The 20,547-nt window shown below is 46.9% G+C and overlaps 1 protein-coding gene across 1 annotated transcript in view; it reads right to left on the bottom strand.

The window, feature by feature from the left end:
• Nucleotides 1-20,547, bottom strand: part of NPHP4 (nephronophthisis 4) — a 168,554-nt gene that overhangs the window by 127,186 nt on the left and 20,821 nt on the right. Inside the window, exons 3-7 of the mRNA XM_006876919.1 lie at nt 15,591-15,763; nt 14,295-14,359; nt 12,657-12,812; nt 5,634-5,770; nt 726-904 (exon numbers count right to left, since the gene is read on the bottom strand). Coding sequence (XP_006876981.1) covers nt 726-904; nt 5,634-5,770; nt 12,657-12,812; nt 14,295-14,359; nt 15,591-15,763 — 710 coding nt within the window. The remainder of the gene's footprint in view (nt 1-725; nt 905-5,633; nt 5,771-12,656; nt 12,813-14,294; nt 14,360-15,590; nt 15,764-20,547) is intronic.

Here is a 20,547-nt window from a genome sequence, read left to right as displayed (position 1 = left end):
CCCACCCCACCTGTGACAGAGGGCTAAGGGGACACTCCACTGTGCCTACGCCCACCCTGCACCCCACCCTGTGACAGAGGACTAAGGGGACACCCCACTGTGCCCTGCACCCACCCCACCCTGCGACAGAGGACTAAGGGGACAGACACCACCTTCACACACACCCCAATGGTGCAACGCTGCCAAATGCTCCCCTAAAGCAGTGTTTTCTGGAGGGTCACATCATCACTCGTTCTGAATGCCCAGAGTGGATGCATAGTAAGTCCGAGCCTCCAGGGATGGCATCAGAGAAGGAGAGTCCCATTCCAGGACTGGCCTTCCTAGCCACCAGAGAGAGCAACAAGCTGTCTGTAACATGGGATCTGAGTGACATCTGATGTGGGGGCACTGGGTTTCATTCAGGAAGAGACCACGCCTGGGCCTCTATAGACTCTCAGCAGCCACGTGCTATGAGCTTCTGGGATGTAACTGCAAAACTGTCACAGCACACATGTGACTTTCTCTGCATCCTTACAACCCTGATATGTGTTCCTAACTGTGAACTGGGCAGAAGGACACAGACTGCCGGGGAGACCCCACATGGTCAGTCCATGCCTCTATGCCTGAAGTAAAGCCTGAAGTTCTTAGAGTGAACTTTGTACATGACTTACTCACTGCGATGTGACCCCTCCCCGCATCCCAACCTCCCACTCCCCATGGTGGGGGCTCCATCCCCATGTCAATACCTGCTCTTGGAGGAAGAGCTAACTTTGCGGCTGAAGCTGGCCGAGCGGGTCAGGGCCACCTCCATCTCAGGTACCAGGACAACAACCTGGGGCCTCTGCACGAAGGTCAGCCCATTGTGCACACCCACACACAGGCGCCGCTCCTGAATCTCCAGGCTGCTGTCCCCAGGACCGCTGCCCTGGAACGGCACGTGAGGGCCAGGGTGAGTCCCTGACAGGGCAGAAGGGCACCCCAACAGAGTCCCCAGAGAGGAGAGGCTGTAGGAGACGTTACAGACATATCCCGACGTTATAGACATTTGGTTCACACACCCAACCGAGGGAGGACAGGGAAACCACGCCAAAGGTACTGGTGGCCCGTGGTGCGTTTTCCATGAGTTTGGGGATCTCTGATACAAGCCTAAGGAGCCCTGGTGGCTTAGTGAGTTAAACACTAGGTTTTGGCAGTTCAAACCCACCACCAGCTGCTCCTTGGGTGAGAAAGATGAGGCTGTCTTGCTCTTGTAAAGATCTGTAGTGTCAGAAGCCCTGTGAGGCAATGTTGAAGGTTTCTGAATCAAAGTCAACCAGACGGAGGTGGGTTTGGGTTAGGGACATAAGACTGATCTCCTCAATGGAATGGTTTTCCCTGAAGACCCCGGATGCCTGACTGTGCACTCCTCCTTCTCCAGTTCCATGGTGGTGCTGACAGCTCTCAGATGCACTGAGGATGTAAACAGGGGAGCCAGGGTCTCGCAGCCCAAGGCCCCACTGGGTCGAGGGACAAGAACGAAGAGCCTCCTTAAAGGCTGTTCAAGGTCTACCCCCTCCTGTACTCAGACTGGAGGCCTGGGGCCAAAGGGCATGCAAGGGGGGGGAAGGGGGAAGCGTATTTAAGCAGTAATTCATAAACCAATAAAAATGGAACTTGCCCCTAAGTGATCACCAAATATTAAAGTATTTCATCTTCTCAAAAAACATACAGGCACTCTAGCAAACAGACAAGAATAGCCCTCCCCCAGGCCATTACTGTTTATTAAACGATGGGATCTTTGCTAAAGGATCCTTGCATTTTCAAGTTTTCTTTACCATCCATTAATCAACCTGAACAAACCTAAATACAGTTTAATAGTATCTGGATAAGGAAACTACAAGTATGGGATAACAAAGGATCTGCCCATGGGTTAGGAACAAGGATCCAAAGACAGGAAAAATACATAATAAAATGATTTTATGGGAATGGATAAAATTCGACAATGACAGTCTTAAAGCATCTCTCCCCTCACACAATCTGGTGGGAACGATAAAGCAGCAGGAACCATACCAAGAAAACCCGTTTCCATTTTCTCCTCTCTGCATTGTGTTTGCGTTTCATGTAAGACCCTATCATGTGGAGCTACATTTAAAAAACGGGTAGACAGGAACAACAACAACAAAAAAGTCCATCTCAGATTTATATAGAGAGAAGTAACTGAGAATTGACTAACTACGTAGACAACTAGAATGGGTACCAGCTGATTGGATCATTTATTCACACAACAAGTAAATACTAAACACCTGCTATGTGTGGCGCAGTAGGATGAACCTCAAGGTCGGCAGTTCAAACTCACCAGCCGCTTCTCAGAAATTCTATACAGAGTTGCTATGAGTCAGAACTGATTTGATGGCATTTAACAACAACAATAACAACAATGTGAGCCAAACGGAGTCCCTGAGTAGTGAAAATGGTTACCGAGCTCAGCTGCTAACCAAAACGTTGGCAGTTCAAGTTCACCCAGGGGCACCTGGGAAGAAAGGCCCAGTGGCGTACTTCCAAAAATCCAGCCAGTGAAAGCCCTCCAGAGCACAGTTCTCTGACACACCTGGGGTCACCTCAGTCAAAGTGAACTGAAGGCAAAAGGGCACTAGTTTGTGCCAAACACTGCTCTCTGAACAAGTGGAGGGGGAATGTGAGGGGCAAAACAGATAATGTCCCTGTCCTCACAGAGCCAGCATTCAATAGAGGGAGACAAGCCGCCAGTATAGAAGCACCATGTGCCTCAGGGAGAGACTGTGCTGGGAGATCCAGAGGGTGAGGCAAGCAGAGCAGAGCACTGGGCCGAGGGCTACAGCACTGCAGGCAGCAGGAGGGAAGAGCCACCTTCCTGGGGGAACTGGGTAACTGGGTCGTAAAAATACTCAAGAGGCCACAAATACACTATCTATGACAGCAAAGTGGGCCAAACACAGTGCAGAGGGACAAGGACACTGGCCCCAACCAAACCGTGCACGTCTTGAAACCAATGGCACAGAGTCCAGGGATCGCCCATCCTCACTCCAATACTAAATGAGCACAAATAATGAAAGCCGCACACACACGCACATGCACACAGTCAAGAAATCAAACAACCAGCTGCGCTGGGCAAAAGCAAAGATGTCACTTTGAGGACTACTGTGCATTGACCCAAGGATAGTTTCAATCATCTCATATGCACACCACGCTGGACGATGAATAAGGAAGACTGCAGACGAATCAGTGCGTTTGGCTTTTGGTGTTGGAGGAGAACACTGAAAGTACCACAGACTGCCAGAAGAACAAACCAATCTATGTTGGAGGAGGTGCAGTCAGAGTGCTCCTTAGAAGTCAGGATGGCCAAACTTCGTCTCTCATACTTTAGACATATTATCAGGAGGGACTAGTCCCTTGAGAAGGACATCATGCTTGGAAAAGTGGAGGGATAATGGCAGCAACCATGGGCTCAACCATGAGGATGACTCAGGACTGGTCAGTGGTCCATCCTGCTGCCCACAGAATTATTACGAGTCAGAACTGACTGGACTGGACGGCACTTAACAACAACAACAACAATGGTACCTGGAGAGGACTGCAGTCATTGTAATGAAACTAAGTGTATGACTTGTTGAGTGTGGGTCTGACGAGATGCTCTGGAAACCTTCACTCAGTTCACAATAAACAGTTTTAAAAATAAAGATGAATCCACAAATGCAATATTGAGCAAAAGAAACAAGATGTTTAAAAAAGAATTTTTCATTTAAATAAAGGTCAGAATCAGGCAAGCCTGTATTGCTTAGGGATGAATAAACAAACATACTAACGTAGTAAAGCCACAAAGAAGAGCAAAAAGTGATTACAGTGAAAGCCTAGTGGGTAGGGAGGTGGACAGGACAGGGCAGAAGGCCAGAGCAGACAGGAAGAGACCCAGGAGGGTCCTGGTGACAGGGCACTCTTCCCTTCTTATTCATGAAACCAGATGTATTTTCCGGTAGGTCTATTGCTCAGTAACATGAGTATAAGAGCAAGGTGACATGAAGGATGTGGCCTACACTGGTCTCTCACTCTCTTTAGGTGAGGATCCTTTCTGTGGGTTTCATGAGTCACTAGGGCAAGCCCCACCCCTGTACTGGGTGGTGGACAAGGTGTCATCCTCATCCCTGGGGTGGCCCTTTCTTGGCAGCTGAGATGACACACAGGGCTGCCCAAGTCTCTCCGTTGTCCCATCAGGAATGGAGCAAGCAAAGACTCGAGTGCTCATGGCCCAGAGCAGCATGTGGACAGTGTGCAGAACACCTCACACTTCAGTCCCCATATCTGTCAGGAACGCAAGAGCCATCTGGACAGACTGCTCTAGCAACATCTGTGACACTTTATCAGACCTGATTTTCCAGATATTGCCTTGGGAAGAAAACAGAACAAGAAGTCCCCCAAACCCTCAAGGAAGTTCAACCCAGAAAGACCAAGAGAATCCTGATTAGAAGTAGAAAGAGCCCCAGTAGTAACCTTACCCAACTCCCTAACGGGGTGCTTTCCAGACTACAATCTGAGGACCAGTGAGTGGACGGAGAGAAAAGAACAGAGCAGGCGGCTCGGGCAGAAGGGAGGGCATGTAGAAAGTGTTCACCTTGATCTGTTTCCGGTAGATGAGTCACGGGGTCAAGACAGACAAAAACCCACGGCTGTTGAGTTGACTCCAACTGAAAGCAACCCCAAGTGCTGCAGAACAGAACTGCTCCACAGCGTTTTCTGTCCTGTGATCTTTATGGAAATAGACCCCTGGGAGGGTCTGACCAGCCAGCCTTTAGGTTAGCAGTCAGGCATAACCACATGCCCCATGGAGGAACACTCCACACAGCTAATGGCAAAACCTAACAGTCAGAGGGAGCACTTCTCAGAAAACTTCCTTTATAAGATTAAATGACTGAGTCTTCTAGTCTCCTCCTTAAAAAGAGCCAAATACCCTCAAAATGTCATTTATGACTGTGAACCACTTTATGTCACCCCTAGATTCATGGGTGACTTCAGGTACCTTAAATGAGGATTGCTTCAAGCTAAATGAAGATGAGTCTGGACCAGGGGAAGGATCCAAGCGTCCTTCGTCTCTGCCAAAGGTGATGACGGTGGATAGCCAAGTACTGACCCCACCTGTGTCAGAGCAGAACTGGGCTCCACAGGGTTCTCAATAGCTGATGTTTCAAAAGCAGATCGCCAGACCATTCTCCTGAAGAGCCTCTGGGTAGACTTGAACCACCAACCTTTCAATCAACAGCAGGTCCATGCCCTAATCATGTGTACTGCTCAGGGACTCCAGCCTTCTAATAACAACTCTGGAACCCTAGTGTGGCACTGGGATAAAGACAGGACAGCCGTCAGTGGTTCAAACCTACCAGCCACTCCACTCCTTGGCAACCCTGGACAGGATTGCTGTGAGTTGACAGGGAGCTGATGGCACTGATCAACAACAACAATGACACTTCAATAGCAAACCGGGCACTGAAAAGGGTCCCTTCAGCCACCAAATGAGGGAAAAGCAGAGCTAGGTATCAGAGGTCACAGGTGCCCAGGGACTAGGTGCCGGGGGGCATCCCACCTCTTCTGTGTGTGCACCTTCACTACTCAGAATTTGTAAAAAAATCCCATGATGCAGGCAGTACCTCCTGGAAGCGATCACTAGTGAGGTGTTCCAGAAGCTCTTCCTCAAATTTCTCCAGGGAAGGGTACAGGTTGAAGAACAAATCATCCAAGTACCAGGTGACAGACTTCTGAAGGCGAGGTTTGCGAAGGGCATCACCTGAAGGAATGAGAAATTACCCTGGAGGTAGATGGCAGCTGGGAGTCCAGAGGGCTTGATGGAAGTCGAGGGGCCTGCTGAGGGAGGCGGCGTGGGTACACACCCAGCCAGGCGCTAAATTAAAGCCCACCTCGCTTCAGCCCAACAGCTAAACTGATGAAACAAAAGCACATTTTATTTACAGTCCAAATTCTACCCTAAACCTCCTCCAAGAACAAATTTTATAATTCCCAGCAATTCAAAGAATACAGGTTACAAAATGCAAAGTGACATCTGTTCCCCTTCAGTTTGGTTTATCACTTACATTCCTCTAGCAAGAAGACTCGCCAACTACCTTATCTCTTGTTTGATTCACGGTTACCTTGAGGCACTCAAGACTCACACAGAAGGAATACCTGAGTGCATGAGGGGCTTCAGAAAGTTCATGGAAAACTTCCACTGTCTTTTCACTCCCATTATCCCACACACTTTTTGAAGTCCACTTCCTATTAGGGCAACATCCAAACAAAGCATTGCTTAGGATGGGGCCCCACAAAAACAAGGCCCTAAAACAAGACCCTAATCAGAGGACCTAGAGTCCTGGTGTGGCGCTGTGGGCTAATGCGTCAGAATGCAAAGTTGTTTTAACTGCAAGGTCGGTGGTTCAAGCTCACCAGCTGCTCCTTGGAAACCCTATACAGGGTCGCTATGGGTCGGACTCGACGGCACTTAACAACAACAACAACAATCAGAGGCCCCACCCCTGACAGTAAGTTCCTGGGGGGAAAGCAGACAGGGGACAGGGTAAGGAAGTCAGCCCTTTGTTCTCCAAAGCCCTGGAACAATGTCACCTACAGAAGGAAGACAGCAGAGGCAACGGTTCCTCAATGACCACTAAACCCCATCTTCATCTTTCCAGTACTGACCCCTATCTCAGACTCTCCCTGAGTTTCTGTGATTATTTCAATATTTAGGCACTAGTTCTTATATTTCCACCACTCGTCTGTCAGTTTGTTGCACTGTGGTGGCTTGCGTGGTGTGGTGACCAGCAGGGTCACCCATAGACAGGTTTCAGCTTCCAGACATAGACAAACAAAGAAGGAGGAGACATTTTGGTCACTAAAAAATTCTATGAGTAGCAGAGGAACACTGTCAGATAGCACCAGAATTTTGAACACAAAAATATGAAGAGCACCAGAATATGGTCAGATACAGTGCTGGAAGATGAGTCCTGCAGGTTGGAGGTCACTCAAAATACAACTGGGGAAAAGCTGCCTCCTCGAAGTAAAGTTGACCTTGATGATGTGAATGGAGTAAAGCCTTTGGGACCTTCATTTGCTTTTGGGGCACAACTAAAAATGAAAAGAAACAGCTATAAACATCCATTAATATGTAACATGGAATGTACAAAGTATGAATCTAGGAAAATCCATCACTCCTGTCAGTTTGTCGTACTGTGGTGGCTTGTATGTTGATGTGATTCTGGAATCTATGCCTCGGGTATTAAATACCAGCAGGGTCACCACGGTGGACAGGTTTCAGATGAGCTTCCAGTCGAAGATAGACTAGGAAGAATGAGAGATGAACTACTTCCAAAGATTTAGTCACTGAAAACCTTATGAATACCAGAGAACACTGTCAGATATAGTGCTGGAAAATGAGCCCCTAAGTTTGGAAGGCGCTCAAAATGCAACTGGGGAAGAGCTGCCTTCTCAAAGTAGAGTTGACCATGATGACGTGAATGGAGTAAAGCCCTCAGGACCTTTCTTTGTTGGAACACAACTCAAAATCAAAAGAAACATCTGTAAACACCCACTAATAATCCGAACATGGTTTAAAATTAGGGAAGGTGTGCGACAGGGTTGTATTCTTTCACCATATTAATTCAGCCTGTATGCTGAGCAAATAATCCAAGAAGCTGGGTTATATGAAGAAAAATGTGGCATCAGGATTGAAGGAAGATTCATTAACATCCTGCAATATGCAGATGATACAAACTTGCTTGCTGAAAAGCAAAGGGGACTTAATATACTTATAGATGAAGATCAAAGACCACAGCCTTTAGTATGGGTTGCACCTTAATGTAAAGAAAACAAAACTCCTCACTATTGGACCAATAAATAGTATCCATATAAATGGAGAAAAGATTGAAGTTGTTAAAGACTTTATTGTGTGTGGATCAACCATCAACACTCATGGAAGCAGCAGTCAAGAAACCAAACAACGCATTACATTGAGCAAATGTGCTGCACAAGAACTCTTTGAAGTGCTCAAGTGAAAAGATGTCATTCTGAGAACTAAGATGTGACTGACCCAAGCCATGATATTTTCAATAACCTCATATGTATGTGAAAGTTGGACCGTGAATAAGGAAGATCGTAGAAGAACTGATGCATCTGAGTCATGCTGTTGGAGGAGAATATTAAAAGTACCATGGACTGCCAGAAGAACAAACAAATCTGTGTTGGAAGAAGTACAGCCAGAATGTTCCTGGGAAGCCAGAATGGCCATATTTAGTCTCTCATACTTCAGTCATATAATCAGATGGGACCAGTCCCTGGAGAAGGATATCATGTTTGGCAAAGTGGAGGGTCAAAGACAAAGAAGAAGATCCCCAACAAGATGGACTGACACGGTGGCAGCAGCAGTGGGCTCCTGCTGCTCATAGCGGAAATTGTGAGCTTGATGCAGGGCAGAGCATTACTTCATTCTGTTGCTATGAATTCATTCAATTCTATGAATCGGTACCGACTTGATGGCACCTAACAACAATAACAAGGTCTTATATTTAAGGACCCCTGGTAGCATAAGGGTTATACATAGGGCTGCTAACCACCAAGTCAGCAGTTTGAATCTACTAGCCACTCCAAGGGAGGAAGATGAGGCTTTCTGCAACCATAGAGATTTATAGTCTTTTAAGGAGCTCTGGTAGCGTAGTGGTTACGAATCGGGCTGCGAACCTTAAGGTCAGCGGTTCGAAACTACCAGCCGCTCCGCGGGAGAAAGATGAGGCTTTCTACTCCCGTAAAGATTTACACCCTCGGAAACCCTGTACAGGGTCGCTATGGGTCGGACCCGACTCGATGGCACTTAACAACAACAACATATATATATATTATTATTAATATGAACAAAATGAACAGTCTCAATTTCTCTGAAAGGAACCTAACTCCTCCCCTCACCCACCCAACAGACGCAATTACTATCCTTTCAATATATAGATTATACAATTCCGTGTCTAATTGATATATTTTCTCTCTAGGTCTGTAGTCCTCAGTATAACAAAAGATTTGTTGTTCTCACTTCAAACAAAGCAATCACAAGAGATAATAAAATACTTGTAAGTTTTCTTGCATGGTCCCCAAGAATGCGTCAAAATGGTGGACACTTAGCTCTCCTGCAGATGTCCTGCTACCTTCCTTGGGGCCTGTCTTGGTGATTGTACTCACAGAGCTCTTCAACATGCTCACAGAGTTGGGGTGGGGTCAGAGGATTCCGGCCTGGAAGTGACCTTGGGACCTATACAAGGTCTCTATGAGTCAGAACTGAATTGATGGCATACAGCAGCATCAAGAGCAGGACTTATATTTAGGAGCACTGGTGGCACTGTAGGATAAGCACTGGCCTACTAACCGTAAGGTCAGCAATTCAAACCCACCAGCTGTTCTGTGGGAGAAAGATGAGGTTTTCTGCTCCCATAACAGAAACCCTATGCAGGATCACTATGAGTTGAAATTAATTTGATGGCAGTGGGTAGGTGTCAAATTTTAAAAGTCAATCCAAAGCTGCAGTAGCTCAAAAGGGGGAACAAATCTTTACAGCAAGGATCATTCCCACCCCCTCCATACACAGAGTAGACAGGAATGGGCAACTTGGACATTGGCTACCCAAAATGGGGAGGCTTCAAAGGCAAGAAGTGACTGGCTTACAAGCTTTCAAGAGGGAACCTAGATCCAGAGGGCATGGAGGAAGGTAAAATCTCCACTGAGTAGTATCCAATCTGTCTAGGTGGGGTGAATGAAAGGAAATGCGGATAGGTCTCTTGTGATACAATAGTGAATAATTGTTATGACTGCTTGTGAGGGTTGGAAATGTAAAGGTAGACGTTTTGTAGCAAGGAGAGGAGTGATTAACTTTTCAGTCTAGGAGCAGAGGTCCCTGGGACCATCAAGGGAGAAGAGCGGAGAGCGGGACGCTACCCAGAGAAGCAGTGATGCCTGAGATGGAGGCAGAGATGATGATGTGGAGAGATGGAGCAGCTGGGGACTTTAGGACCAGAGAGGGACTGTGTGCTGACGATGGCAGGGAGGGAGAGGGACTGTGTGCTGACGACTGGGGGGCAGGCTTGTAGTGTATACCCTTTGGTTGGTTGATGATGCATGGAGGGGATTGTAACCATGGCAATGAAACGACATACGATAGGATGAATGTAAAACTAATGTTCTCCCATGTAAACTATCACATAATTCACAATAAAACATCTAACAAAAACAAAAAAAGTCAGTCCAAAGCTAAAAAAATAAAAATAGATAAAACTCAATGCTGATGAAATCACAGCGAAAATTACACTTTTCACCTTGCTGTTTACAAGGTGAAAAAGCAGACCCAGATCAAGAGTAGCAGACATGACAAGGGCACTAGCCGGAGAGCCATCCTAGAGCAGACAAGTGCCGTGGCAGAGTTGGGAGCATTTGCTAAACTGGAGCTATTCTCAGGGCATCCTCTAGAAAGCCTGCTAAAGGAACAAAGCCTGCCTTTCTTCTGATGAATGACAGGTGCTACACAGTCATTTCTGGTAGTTCTGACACTGAGAAAGATTCCTAACAATTCAGTGCTCACATAAATGAGCTCAGGCAAACTGGGGTAATCAAAACGAGGTCGGCGGATTGTACGAATGCCAACAGACTGGGTTCATACAACAACTGATATCGAGTTGTGCAAAAGGTCACCAGTGGGAAAACCAGGCAAAAGGCCCACAAGACCTCTCTGTATGTTTACTACAACTGCGTGTGAGACTACAATGCTCTCGGTGTGGAAAAACAACTCGATTTTAAAAATTCTACCCTCCACTGTTGTGATGTTTTACAAGTGAACAACTAGCTGGCTCCCAACATGACACCAAAATAAAGCCAAGCCCTCTGCAACTAGAGCAGTGAAGCAGCCACGGGCCCTGAGCTGGCGCTTTCAGGGCAATAAAAGATTATCCAGTAAAGAAACTCTTTTCCAAGAGTGACCCACAAAAGCCCTCAAGTTCAGAGGCAGGATTTATAACCGAGATGATAACTGTCAGAAGCCGACATGAAGCCCACACTCTGCGAGCCGTATTTCAACTGTGGCATCCTGCGCGTTGGGGAGTGCTGAGCAAAACGGCTTTCTTTCTGGAATGGTCACCAAGGGAGAGGATGTGAAAATGTGCCTCCATCCCTGCTCCTCGGCCAGGCCCATGCCGTTCATCTCAGAAGAGTCAGCACAACCTCCGCAAGGCAGTGCCTGCTCAGACCCGTTCCCCTGGTCCCTGGTGGTTAGCTGTTCAACAACGGCATGTATCTTGCTGTGTTTGGGGGACTTCACTGTGTGCATTCGCTAAGTGCCTCAGTGACTGATAGCCACTCCACATAGAAGGGAAGACAGGAAGTAACAGAGCTCGTGGCTCTTCTAGAACAAAAACTGTGAGGATCAGGCGCTGAATGTACCCTGCTCAGGCGTCTTCCTTTCATTCAGTCCTTCACAAGCCCTTCACACTGTGTGCCAATGTTAGATTCTAAGGATGAAACGCGGGCCTCGAATCATCCCTCACCGTCACAGTAAGACAGCACCAGCAAGCACACGCTAACCTTCAGGTATTTTTGTTTGATCTGCCATTCCTACTGACACTCGTCAGCAAGCCACAGTGACAGATCTACGGCCTGCCCCAGGAACACTCTAAATCAGACTCACGTACGCTGACTCTAATGTGGGTCTGTGTCTAGGTTTGAATGAAGGCAGCAATCACAGCGGGCTCACAGCCTTTCCCTGACTGGCGGGGCCCGGGCCCGGGTTCCCACGGTCTCTTCACCCTCCTGTCCATAGTAGTGCCCATGCTCTGCATCTCTGCCCCTTCCTTCATTTCGAGAGAACACATTCTAATGAGCAAGGGTGCTGTGATTTCCTACAAGCAGACTGGGGAGGACACATGTAAGACTCTCAGGCTGTGGTGGGAGTCACTTGGAATCCCTGGCTTGTTCCTGCTGCTGAGAAACTTGTCACATGTCCTCTCTTGTCAGCACTCCACTGGCGACCAGGGGCCATCCAGGACATCCACCATGGACACAAGCACCCCACTCAGAACCAAACAAGCAGCTCATGGGTGCTCGCATTCCCAGTCACCAAACTCTGTTCCTCTGTGAGCTGAGCAGGGAGCCCCAGCATGAGGCAGGTGGGGCAGGGGCACTGTGGTCCCTTCTGGATTTCTCAGGACAGCTTCCTACAGTGCCTGCCAGGGGACCCAGCCCCGGTACTGAGGCTCGTCCCCGACTCCGACAGTGGTCTCCTGGCCCGTCAGGGGACCACTCCTAGCCTTGGAGCATCTGTGTCTAGAACCCACACTGCAACAGAGCCTCCTGCCTCCACAGGACTTCCATTCTCTGAAATAACCACTTTCCTGGTACAAGTAAGGCTAGGACCAAGTAGCACGGCTTTCCTAGCTACAGTCATAAAGATGTGAACTAGAAGCTCGAGGGAGGTGAGACACTATTCAGGAAGAAATTAAACCCAAGGTCAGTGTCACCCTTGCTACCCTACCCCACTTGTCACCATGCTGGGTGACACTGCTGAGTGACAGTGGGCACCTTTACCATGCAAGCCCACGCCCACCCAACCTGGCCCAATGACTGTGAAGCTTGACGGAGAGAAACGATGAAACCCTTACCCACTTCTCCATGCGCTGGCAGCAGGCCTGGGATGTTCTGCAAGCCGGACACTAGGAGGTTCTCGGGGAGGAGGTGGAGTGCGGGCTCCAGGGCCGGGTGTGGCCTCAAGGTGTACTGCAGGCTGCAGCTCTCCAGGAGGGTCAGGTGCTTGTTCTCTGGGCAGAAGGCACATTATGTAAGAGCTGAAGCCAACAAGCTGAGAATCTTACAGAAACATCACCAACAGAAAATATGTTATTCTAGAAAGAGAGGGAAATGCTCTGTTATTGCAGCCTAAAAGGAAAGGAAAAAAAAATGAATCCTGAATAATTTTCTCTGGTAACACTGCAATGAAATAAACATTTGTTTTTAACCCAACATAACACAATCTCTCCCGTTCTCCTCATCCCTAAGATGCTAACTCAGGGACAGGCGAGAGGACAGGTCATTTCCTCAGTGACCACGCATTAGCCACATTATAAACCACCTGTGCCCAGAGGCCAGACTTCCTTTGAGCTGACATGCTCTGCTGAGGCCAAGGTTTCATCCAGGGTCTTTGCACTGGCCGCCTATGTGCCTGGAGTCTACCTGCCTGGCTCAGCTTCCTCATTAAAATCTCCACTGTAATGTCCTTCAGAGCACAAGCTCACCTGCTCAAGTAGCTCCCATGCCCCGAGGGACTCTCACCTAATGGTCAGTTTTCTTTTCTTTTCATAAGATAAGCACTGGACTGCTAATCACAAGGTTGGCAATTCAAACCCATCATCTTCTCTGCAGGAGAAAGACAAGGCTGTCTGCTCCCATAAAGATTTAGTCTCCAAAACCCTATAACCCTGTACACAGGGTTGTTATAAGTCAGAATGGACTCGACGGCAGTGGGTTTGGGCTGGCTTTTGATTTTAATCATTAACTGAAATGCTCACTTCTTCTTGTCTGTTGGTGGCCTCATAATCAATGTATGATGACTGTGGGTAAATGAATGTACCCCACGCCCGCCAAGCAGTTGGCACTGGCTCCCACTCCACCCTACATCTCCTTCTCTTCCAGTGAGGTCTGTGGGGCGGGTCTCTCCCCAGCTCTATCTATTGATTTCAAACTACATCAGTCACTTTCTCACTAATGGGAATGCATTTTGCTGTGCTAGGTACCTCACACAAAAGCTGCAGAGTCCACCTCAGCACAGGGTCTTAGTGGGCATGGCATCTGGCTTCTGTGGGGCCCAACGATGAGGTACCTGCACATCCAGGAAGCCATCTCCTAAGTCTGTAGTCATCTCTCAGCGCTGGGCCCCACAGAAGCCCAGAGGCGATGGGAGCTGGGAACGCCAAGCTGGACGGGAGGTCACAACACACTTCAGAGTCCAGGCCTCACTCTGGCAGCTAGGGCCTGTGACGGACAGCTACTACTCCACCACCTCCCAGTGCCCCATGTTCCCCCTCACAGAGTAAGGCTCTCTCCCTGATGACTGCCCCTCAGTTCTTCAAACCAAAACTCTAGGCCCAGAATACACTCTGCCCAAGCCGGCTAGAGGAACAAGCTCAGCTGCTCATGGTTTACGCTGAGTGGTGACAAGACAGACCTAAAGGTGGATAATACTCAGCAAAGCTGTGAAAACAACAAGTACCACAGGCTCCTGGTCAGGCCAGGTCTGCTCTTACGTTCTATGGGGTCCTGGAGCAGCGGGTGCAGGAGGGCTCTAGGGGTGCCGTGATACAACCTCAACCTGGAAAACAAGACCCGTAAACACACATCAGCCTTCTGTGTCCTGTGTTCACTCAGCTGGACTTGTTCTCACAAGAAAAGTATGCGGGGCACCCCCAACCACCACCACGGCCGTGAGAGCTATCTAAATGCAGGAAATAGAGGCCACCCAGGGCGCCTGCACACGCATCTCCAGAACCAGGAGCTGGGAGCACCACCGAGGGAAACAGACGACTTGGAAATGTCCCAAGGAAGATAATATTCGAGGTATTTCCCTGAGGGCGTACCGAGAGCAGTCGCTCTCAACCTGGGCTCGTCTGGCTCTCTCTAGGACATTTTGCCCTCAGCAGACTCCTGAACCTTTATCAGAATGAACAAGAAAAAGGACGGGAGGGTTTTCCCAGGTATCCCTGGGGGTAGAGGGGCTGTTTAACACAATCATATCCATAGTCACTCGCCCAGTAGCTCAAAAGGGGTGATTATGCCTACTTGGGGACATTGGACAATGTCTAGAGACATTTCTGATTGTTATGTTGTAGGACTGTACTTGGGGACATTGAACAATGTCTAGAGAAATTTCTGATTGTTACGATACAGGACTGTACTTGGGGACATTGGACAATGTCTACAGACAGTTCTGATTGTTACAATACAGAACTATAGTGCTGGCTTCTATAGGAAGAGGCCAGGGATGCTGCCCCTCACATCAAATGGTTAGCCAGTTCAAAACGTCAATACTGCCAAAGATGAGAAATCCTAATCTGAAACAATAACATAAATGCCAGCACTGGCCGAAATCACTACATGTTATCTCATACATCTTTGTATGCCTGGCTCATAGCAGATGCTCAACCAATACCTATTAGGTAAATGCTTACTACATATGGGGCCTGCTTGTGAAAATAATATTACTGAACACACAAGCAACACTTATGAGATAGGCACTGCTTATCCTTATTCCTGACTCACAGATGAGTGAATTCAGAGTCCAAGAGTTTAAATAACTAGCCAAAAACCGTACAGACTCAGTCCAGACTTGATCCCATGTCAAGTCCTACATCAAAACCCAATGCCCACACCCAAGAGTCAGTCCCCACTCTAGCATACAGAGCAAATTCTTGGTTTACTTAAAAAAAGACAAATCCAGTTATAACCCAAAGCAAAAACAATCTCGTGGCATAAACGATGAGCCGTTGAATTCCCCTAGAAAGCTTCTGGAAGCCCCCACAGATGTAAGAAAATGAGATCAATACCGTTTGTCCTGGGAAGCAGAGGCAGGAGATTCGGGCTTGTTGCTAAAGATCCGAAGAATTCCAAACCCGCAGGACAACCTTTGGAGGGTCCCATCTCGTTTCTGGCCTTCTGTGACCACTTCTACCACCGCCACGATATTAGGGTGGTTTAAGGACGTGTGAAAATACAAGGGCTGCAGAACAGAAATCACAGGGCAGGTGAAACAGAGGCTCAGTGACAGACAGAAGAAAAGGGGCACAAAAAAAGACGCCCTGCCTTGACCCTGACTACCACCTTCCTGCCAACACCATGAGCATCCAAGACCCCCGACCACATGCCCTCATGTAGAACACCACATCCCTACCTAGGGGCCAAGCATGGTGAGATACTCCCTCAGAGTCAAAACTGATGACAGACCTTCTAAGAGCCCAACATCCAGGACATCAGGCAACTTGGTTCTGCCACAGGAATTCTCCATCCTGTCTGGGAATGAATCTGATTTCACAGGGAAGAGAGCGCAAGACTGCTACACAGCCCTGACCCATCACCAGGCAGGACCACTGTGAGAGCAGTCCAGACACAGAATTAGCCCATCGCAAATAAACACGTCTGTTCAGCCACTTTATATCCCAAGCATTACCTAGTGCTTAATCTATCAAACTTCAATTACAACTTGCCAATATCGACTCGAACCCCTTGTTCAGTGTGTAACGATTATGAAGTTCCATCTAAACTAGTTTTGTTTAAACTACAAAGGATCCTTCTATTTCTTCAGGTGCTATGTAATTACCCCAGCTCAGAGCCCAACAGACCACCTTCCTATGATGGACATCTACTTCAGAATGTTTTATTAAGGAGTGTGGGGAAGACTAATCAAGGAGATAATATTCAAACTGATCGTGGCTGCTTCCCCAGTCCTGAGTGGTGCGAATGGTTAACGTGCTCGGCTGCTAACCCAAAGGCTGGGAGTTCAGCTCTACCCAGAGGTACCTGGAGAATCGTCCTTGAAAACCCTATGGAGTACAGTTCTACTCTGACACACACAGGGAAGGCCTGGTGTCCACTCAACAGCGGCTGGTTTCTTGGGGTTGATGTGGAAATGGTATGGTTCTGGCTCTGCTTTCCTGCCAGTCACTGGGCAGAGGGGACATCTGGAAAGACAGCCCAGGGGAGTCAATTCCATCTCCACATCACCAGTGTGCACACTCCTGCCTGAGAATGCTACCAGCTTCCCTCTCTGAAGCTTTTCTATTTCACTAAATTAAACTCAGTGGCTTGTATTTAAAACTGCAGAACGTCATAGACACTGAAGGTGGAAACTTGGCAAATCAATAGGAAGAAGGCAGGCGTCACCAAGAGCTCAGAGGCAATGCTGGGCTGTGGCTCCACACTCAGGGCTCTCTGCACAACCCGATACTCGGGCCAAGAGCAGGGCATGGCATACACCCACCTGTTGAACACAAAAGACCCCCTACCCCGACCCAAGACAGCAATAGCTAGGAACAGGAGCCAAGGCTGGTCTGCCTGGAACGTGATTTAAACGCGCAATAATCCTCCTATTAACAAATCATTATCATAGTGTCACCCAGAAAACGCTTACAGTAATCACAGACTGTCAGCCCAGGATAACAGAGAGACACATTAAAACACCAGCCGCCAGATATCAATCGTTATTCTATTATCTTTTATTACAAAATGATGAAATAATGACCACTTACAGCTGACAGGTGGTTGGACTAAGAGAGAATTATACTGCTGTTCTTAAGGCTCCAGAGCTGCTTTAGGAAGGCGCGTGACGAATTCGAGTGGGTCTTTCTCTCGCCTTTCGTATTTGCGACTGCGCACATCGGCTTTCTGCACACTGCCCAGTCCTTCTTCAAAGTGAAATGAATACTGAGAGCTCTGAAGGGAGCCCCAGTAATGTCCCAGGTGAGGGGTCACCTTGAAGATGTTCTGCCCAGAGGCAGTGGGGACCCACTGCTCTCGGCAGGTCTCGGGTTCAAATTTATGGCTACTGCCTCTCCCTCCCATTTACCCCCCAGATACAATTATTTTGAGACCAAAAAAATAAAATAAAATACCCCAAGTAATTTGACACACTGGTCCACTTTTAGAGTCTAAAGAATTCACCTGTAAATAAGGGTTAATTGTTCAAAAGAAAGAAAGAACCAAAATTAACACATTAATACAACATCTCCAAAAATGAGAAAAAGACCAGCAAAGTAAACCTACAGTCAATAAAAGAAAAGAAATAATGAAGAGTAGAGCAGAAATAACTGAAATAGTAAACAGAAAGAATCAAGAAGACAAGAGGCTGGTTCTTTTAAAGGATTAATAAAATCAACAAACCATTGCCAAATCTAATAAAAGAAACAAGGGAGAAAATGCAAACAACACGCATAAGAAACCATGTGGGTGACATCACAACAGAACCAACAGAAATAAACAGGATAGTAACAGAATACTATGAAAAGTTTTACTCCAACAAATTTGAAAATCTAGAGGAAATGGACATAATTTTAGAAAAACACAATCTACCTACCTACATTTACACAAAGTGAAGTAGAAAACTTAAACAGACCTATAACAAAAGAGCCAATTACTGGATGCAGCACATGTTAAAAGGTTATTTAGAATTCAGATAGGTGTTCACGTATCTGTCAGTATGTTGCACTGTGGTTCCTTGTGTGTTGCTGTGATGCTGGAAGCTATACCTCAGATATTTTAAATACCAGCATGGTCACCCATGGTGGACAGGATTCAGCTACGTTTCCAGACTAACACAGACTAGGAAGAAGAAGAGGTGGACTACTTTTGAATGGTTGTTGTGGTGGTGGTTAAGTGCCTTCGAGTCAGTTCTGACCCATAGTGATCCTGTATAGGGTTTCCTAGGAGCAGCTAGTGAACTTGAACCGCCAACCTTGCGATTCAAACTGACTTTGCAGTCCAGTTCATTAACCCACAGCGCCACACCAGGACTCTGAATGGTTAGCCACTGAAAAAACCTTAAGACTAGCAGAACATTAGCAGATACAGTGCCGGATGATAAGCTCCTCAGGTTGGAAGGCACTCAAAGTGAAACTGGGGAAGAGCTGCCTCATCAAAGTAGAGTTGACCGTGATGATGCAAACAAAGTAAAGTTTTGGGGGCATTCATTTGCTGATGGAGCACAATTCAAAAGAAAGAGAAACAGCTGCAAACATCCATTAATAGTAGGAACATGGAATGTACAAATTATGACTCTAGAAAAATTAGAAGTTGTCAAAAGTGAAATGGAATGCGTGAAGATTGATATCCTAAACTGAAATTAGCTGGTGTTGGTCATTTTGAATCTGACAATCACATCATTCACTATGCTGGAAATGACAAATTGAAGTGGAATGGTGTCACATTCATCATCAAAAAGAACATCTCAAAAAAAAAAAAAAAAAAGACCATCTCAAAATCTATCTTGAATTACAACACTGTCTATGATAGACTAATATCCACATGCCTACAAGGAAGATTAAGTAATACCACTATTATTGAAATGTACACACCAACCACTAGAGCCAGTGATGATGAAATTAAAGAATTCTGCTAACTGTTTCAGTCCGAAATTGATCAAACATGTAATTAATATGTATTGATAACTACTGGTGCCTGGAATGCTAATGCTGGAAATAAAGAGAAAGGAAGGGTCAGTAGTTGGAAAATATGGCCTTTGTGATATAAATAATGATGGAGATGCCGACATGATCTTAAGACCAATGACTTCTTCATTGCAAATATCTTTTTTAAACAAGATAAAAGGCGATTATACACATGAACCTCACCAGATGGAATACACAGGAATCAAATTAACTACATCTGTGTGAACAGACAGTGGAAGAGCTCGATATCATCAGCCAAAACAAGGCAGAAGTAGAATGTGAGCAGACCATCAATTGTTTGCATGCAAGTGTGGGCTTAAGCCTTAGAAAATGAAAACAAGGACTTCCGGCAAGATGGCGGACTAGGCATGGACTGTGTACGACAAAAATATGTGACACAAAATAAAACAGACACAGATGAAAATTCTGACACCCTGAACTTCAGAAGAAAGGTTAGAGATGTGGGTGGAGCGTTCCTGGGAGGAGAGGCCATGCAGGGACAGCGAGAGAGGAAGACTAACTGGCAAACAGCTGGCCAGACACAGCTTGACCATCTTGTGAGCAGCTCTGGCAGCTGAGGGAGGCCAGGTAAAGCAGATTCGCATAGGCGACTTGAAATTTCTCCTTTTCCCCCCATCTCCCCTGGTAATCAGAGGTATGGCCAGCTCCCACCCACATCCACCCCCAGTACATTCCCTGAGTTGGGGGCCAGCAGTGCTTCTTCAGTGTGCCACTTTGGTAACTGGATTAAGATAGACTCAGCTTCAGATCTACAAAATCTGCAGAGCCACCAGACCAGTATATAACCAGTCACCCTGCCCTCAGCTTCCCTGTGGTCCTAACAGACACTGAAACCAGCAACGTCAAAGGGCCCACGAACTACTTCTGGATTGAGTGTCCTGAACACAGATAACACAGAGGCCAATAGGAACTCCATCTAGGGAGTTGGGTAAACAGGAAATCTGTTGTCATAGCCCTTCTACAATTACCTCGTGAGCTCCTTGAATAGCAGAAGCCACCCAGAAACTTCTCCCCTCTGGGTCCACCAACTGCACTGTTTGTTTTTACAAATGTGACAACCCCACAATGCCCAGGAGACAAAAGACAACTTTAGTACACACTAGGAAACAAAAGAGAATGGCTCAAACAAATGACCAAGCTGCACAGACAGAAAACGTTTCTGAGGAAAAAAAGTTAATGGAACTAACTGAAAAAGAATTCAAAAAGATGATATTTTTGAACCTTCAACAGATTAACAGAAAGATTGAGGAAAGCAAAGAGATACAGAAAAAAAAATTAGAAGAATTCAGGAAAACTCTGTAAGAACAAACACATAAAATAAATG

Source organism: Chrysochloris asiatica, unplaced genomic scaffold (genome assembly GCF_000296735.1).
Source record: "Chrysochloris asiatica unplaced genomic scaffold, ChrAsi1.0 scaffold00425, whole genome shotgun sequence".
NCBI lineage: Eukaryota > Metazoa > Chordata > Mammalia > Afrosoricida > Chrysochloridae > Chrysochloris > Chrysochloris asiatica.
The sequence above is the reverse complement of the archived record's forward strand: the minus strand, read 5'-3'. Positions and strand labels throughout refer to the sequence as shown.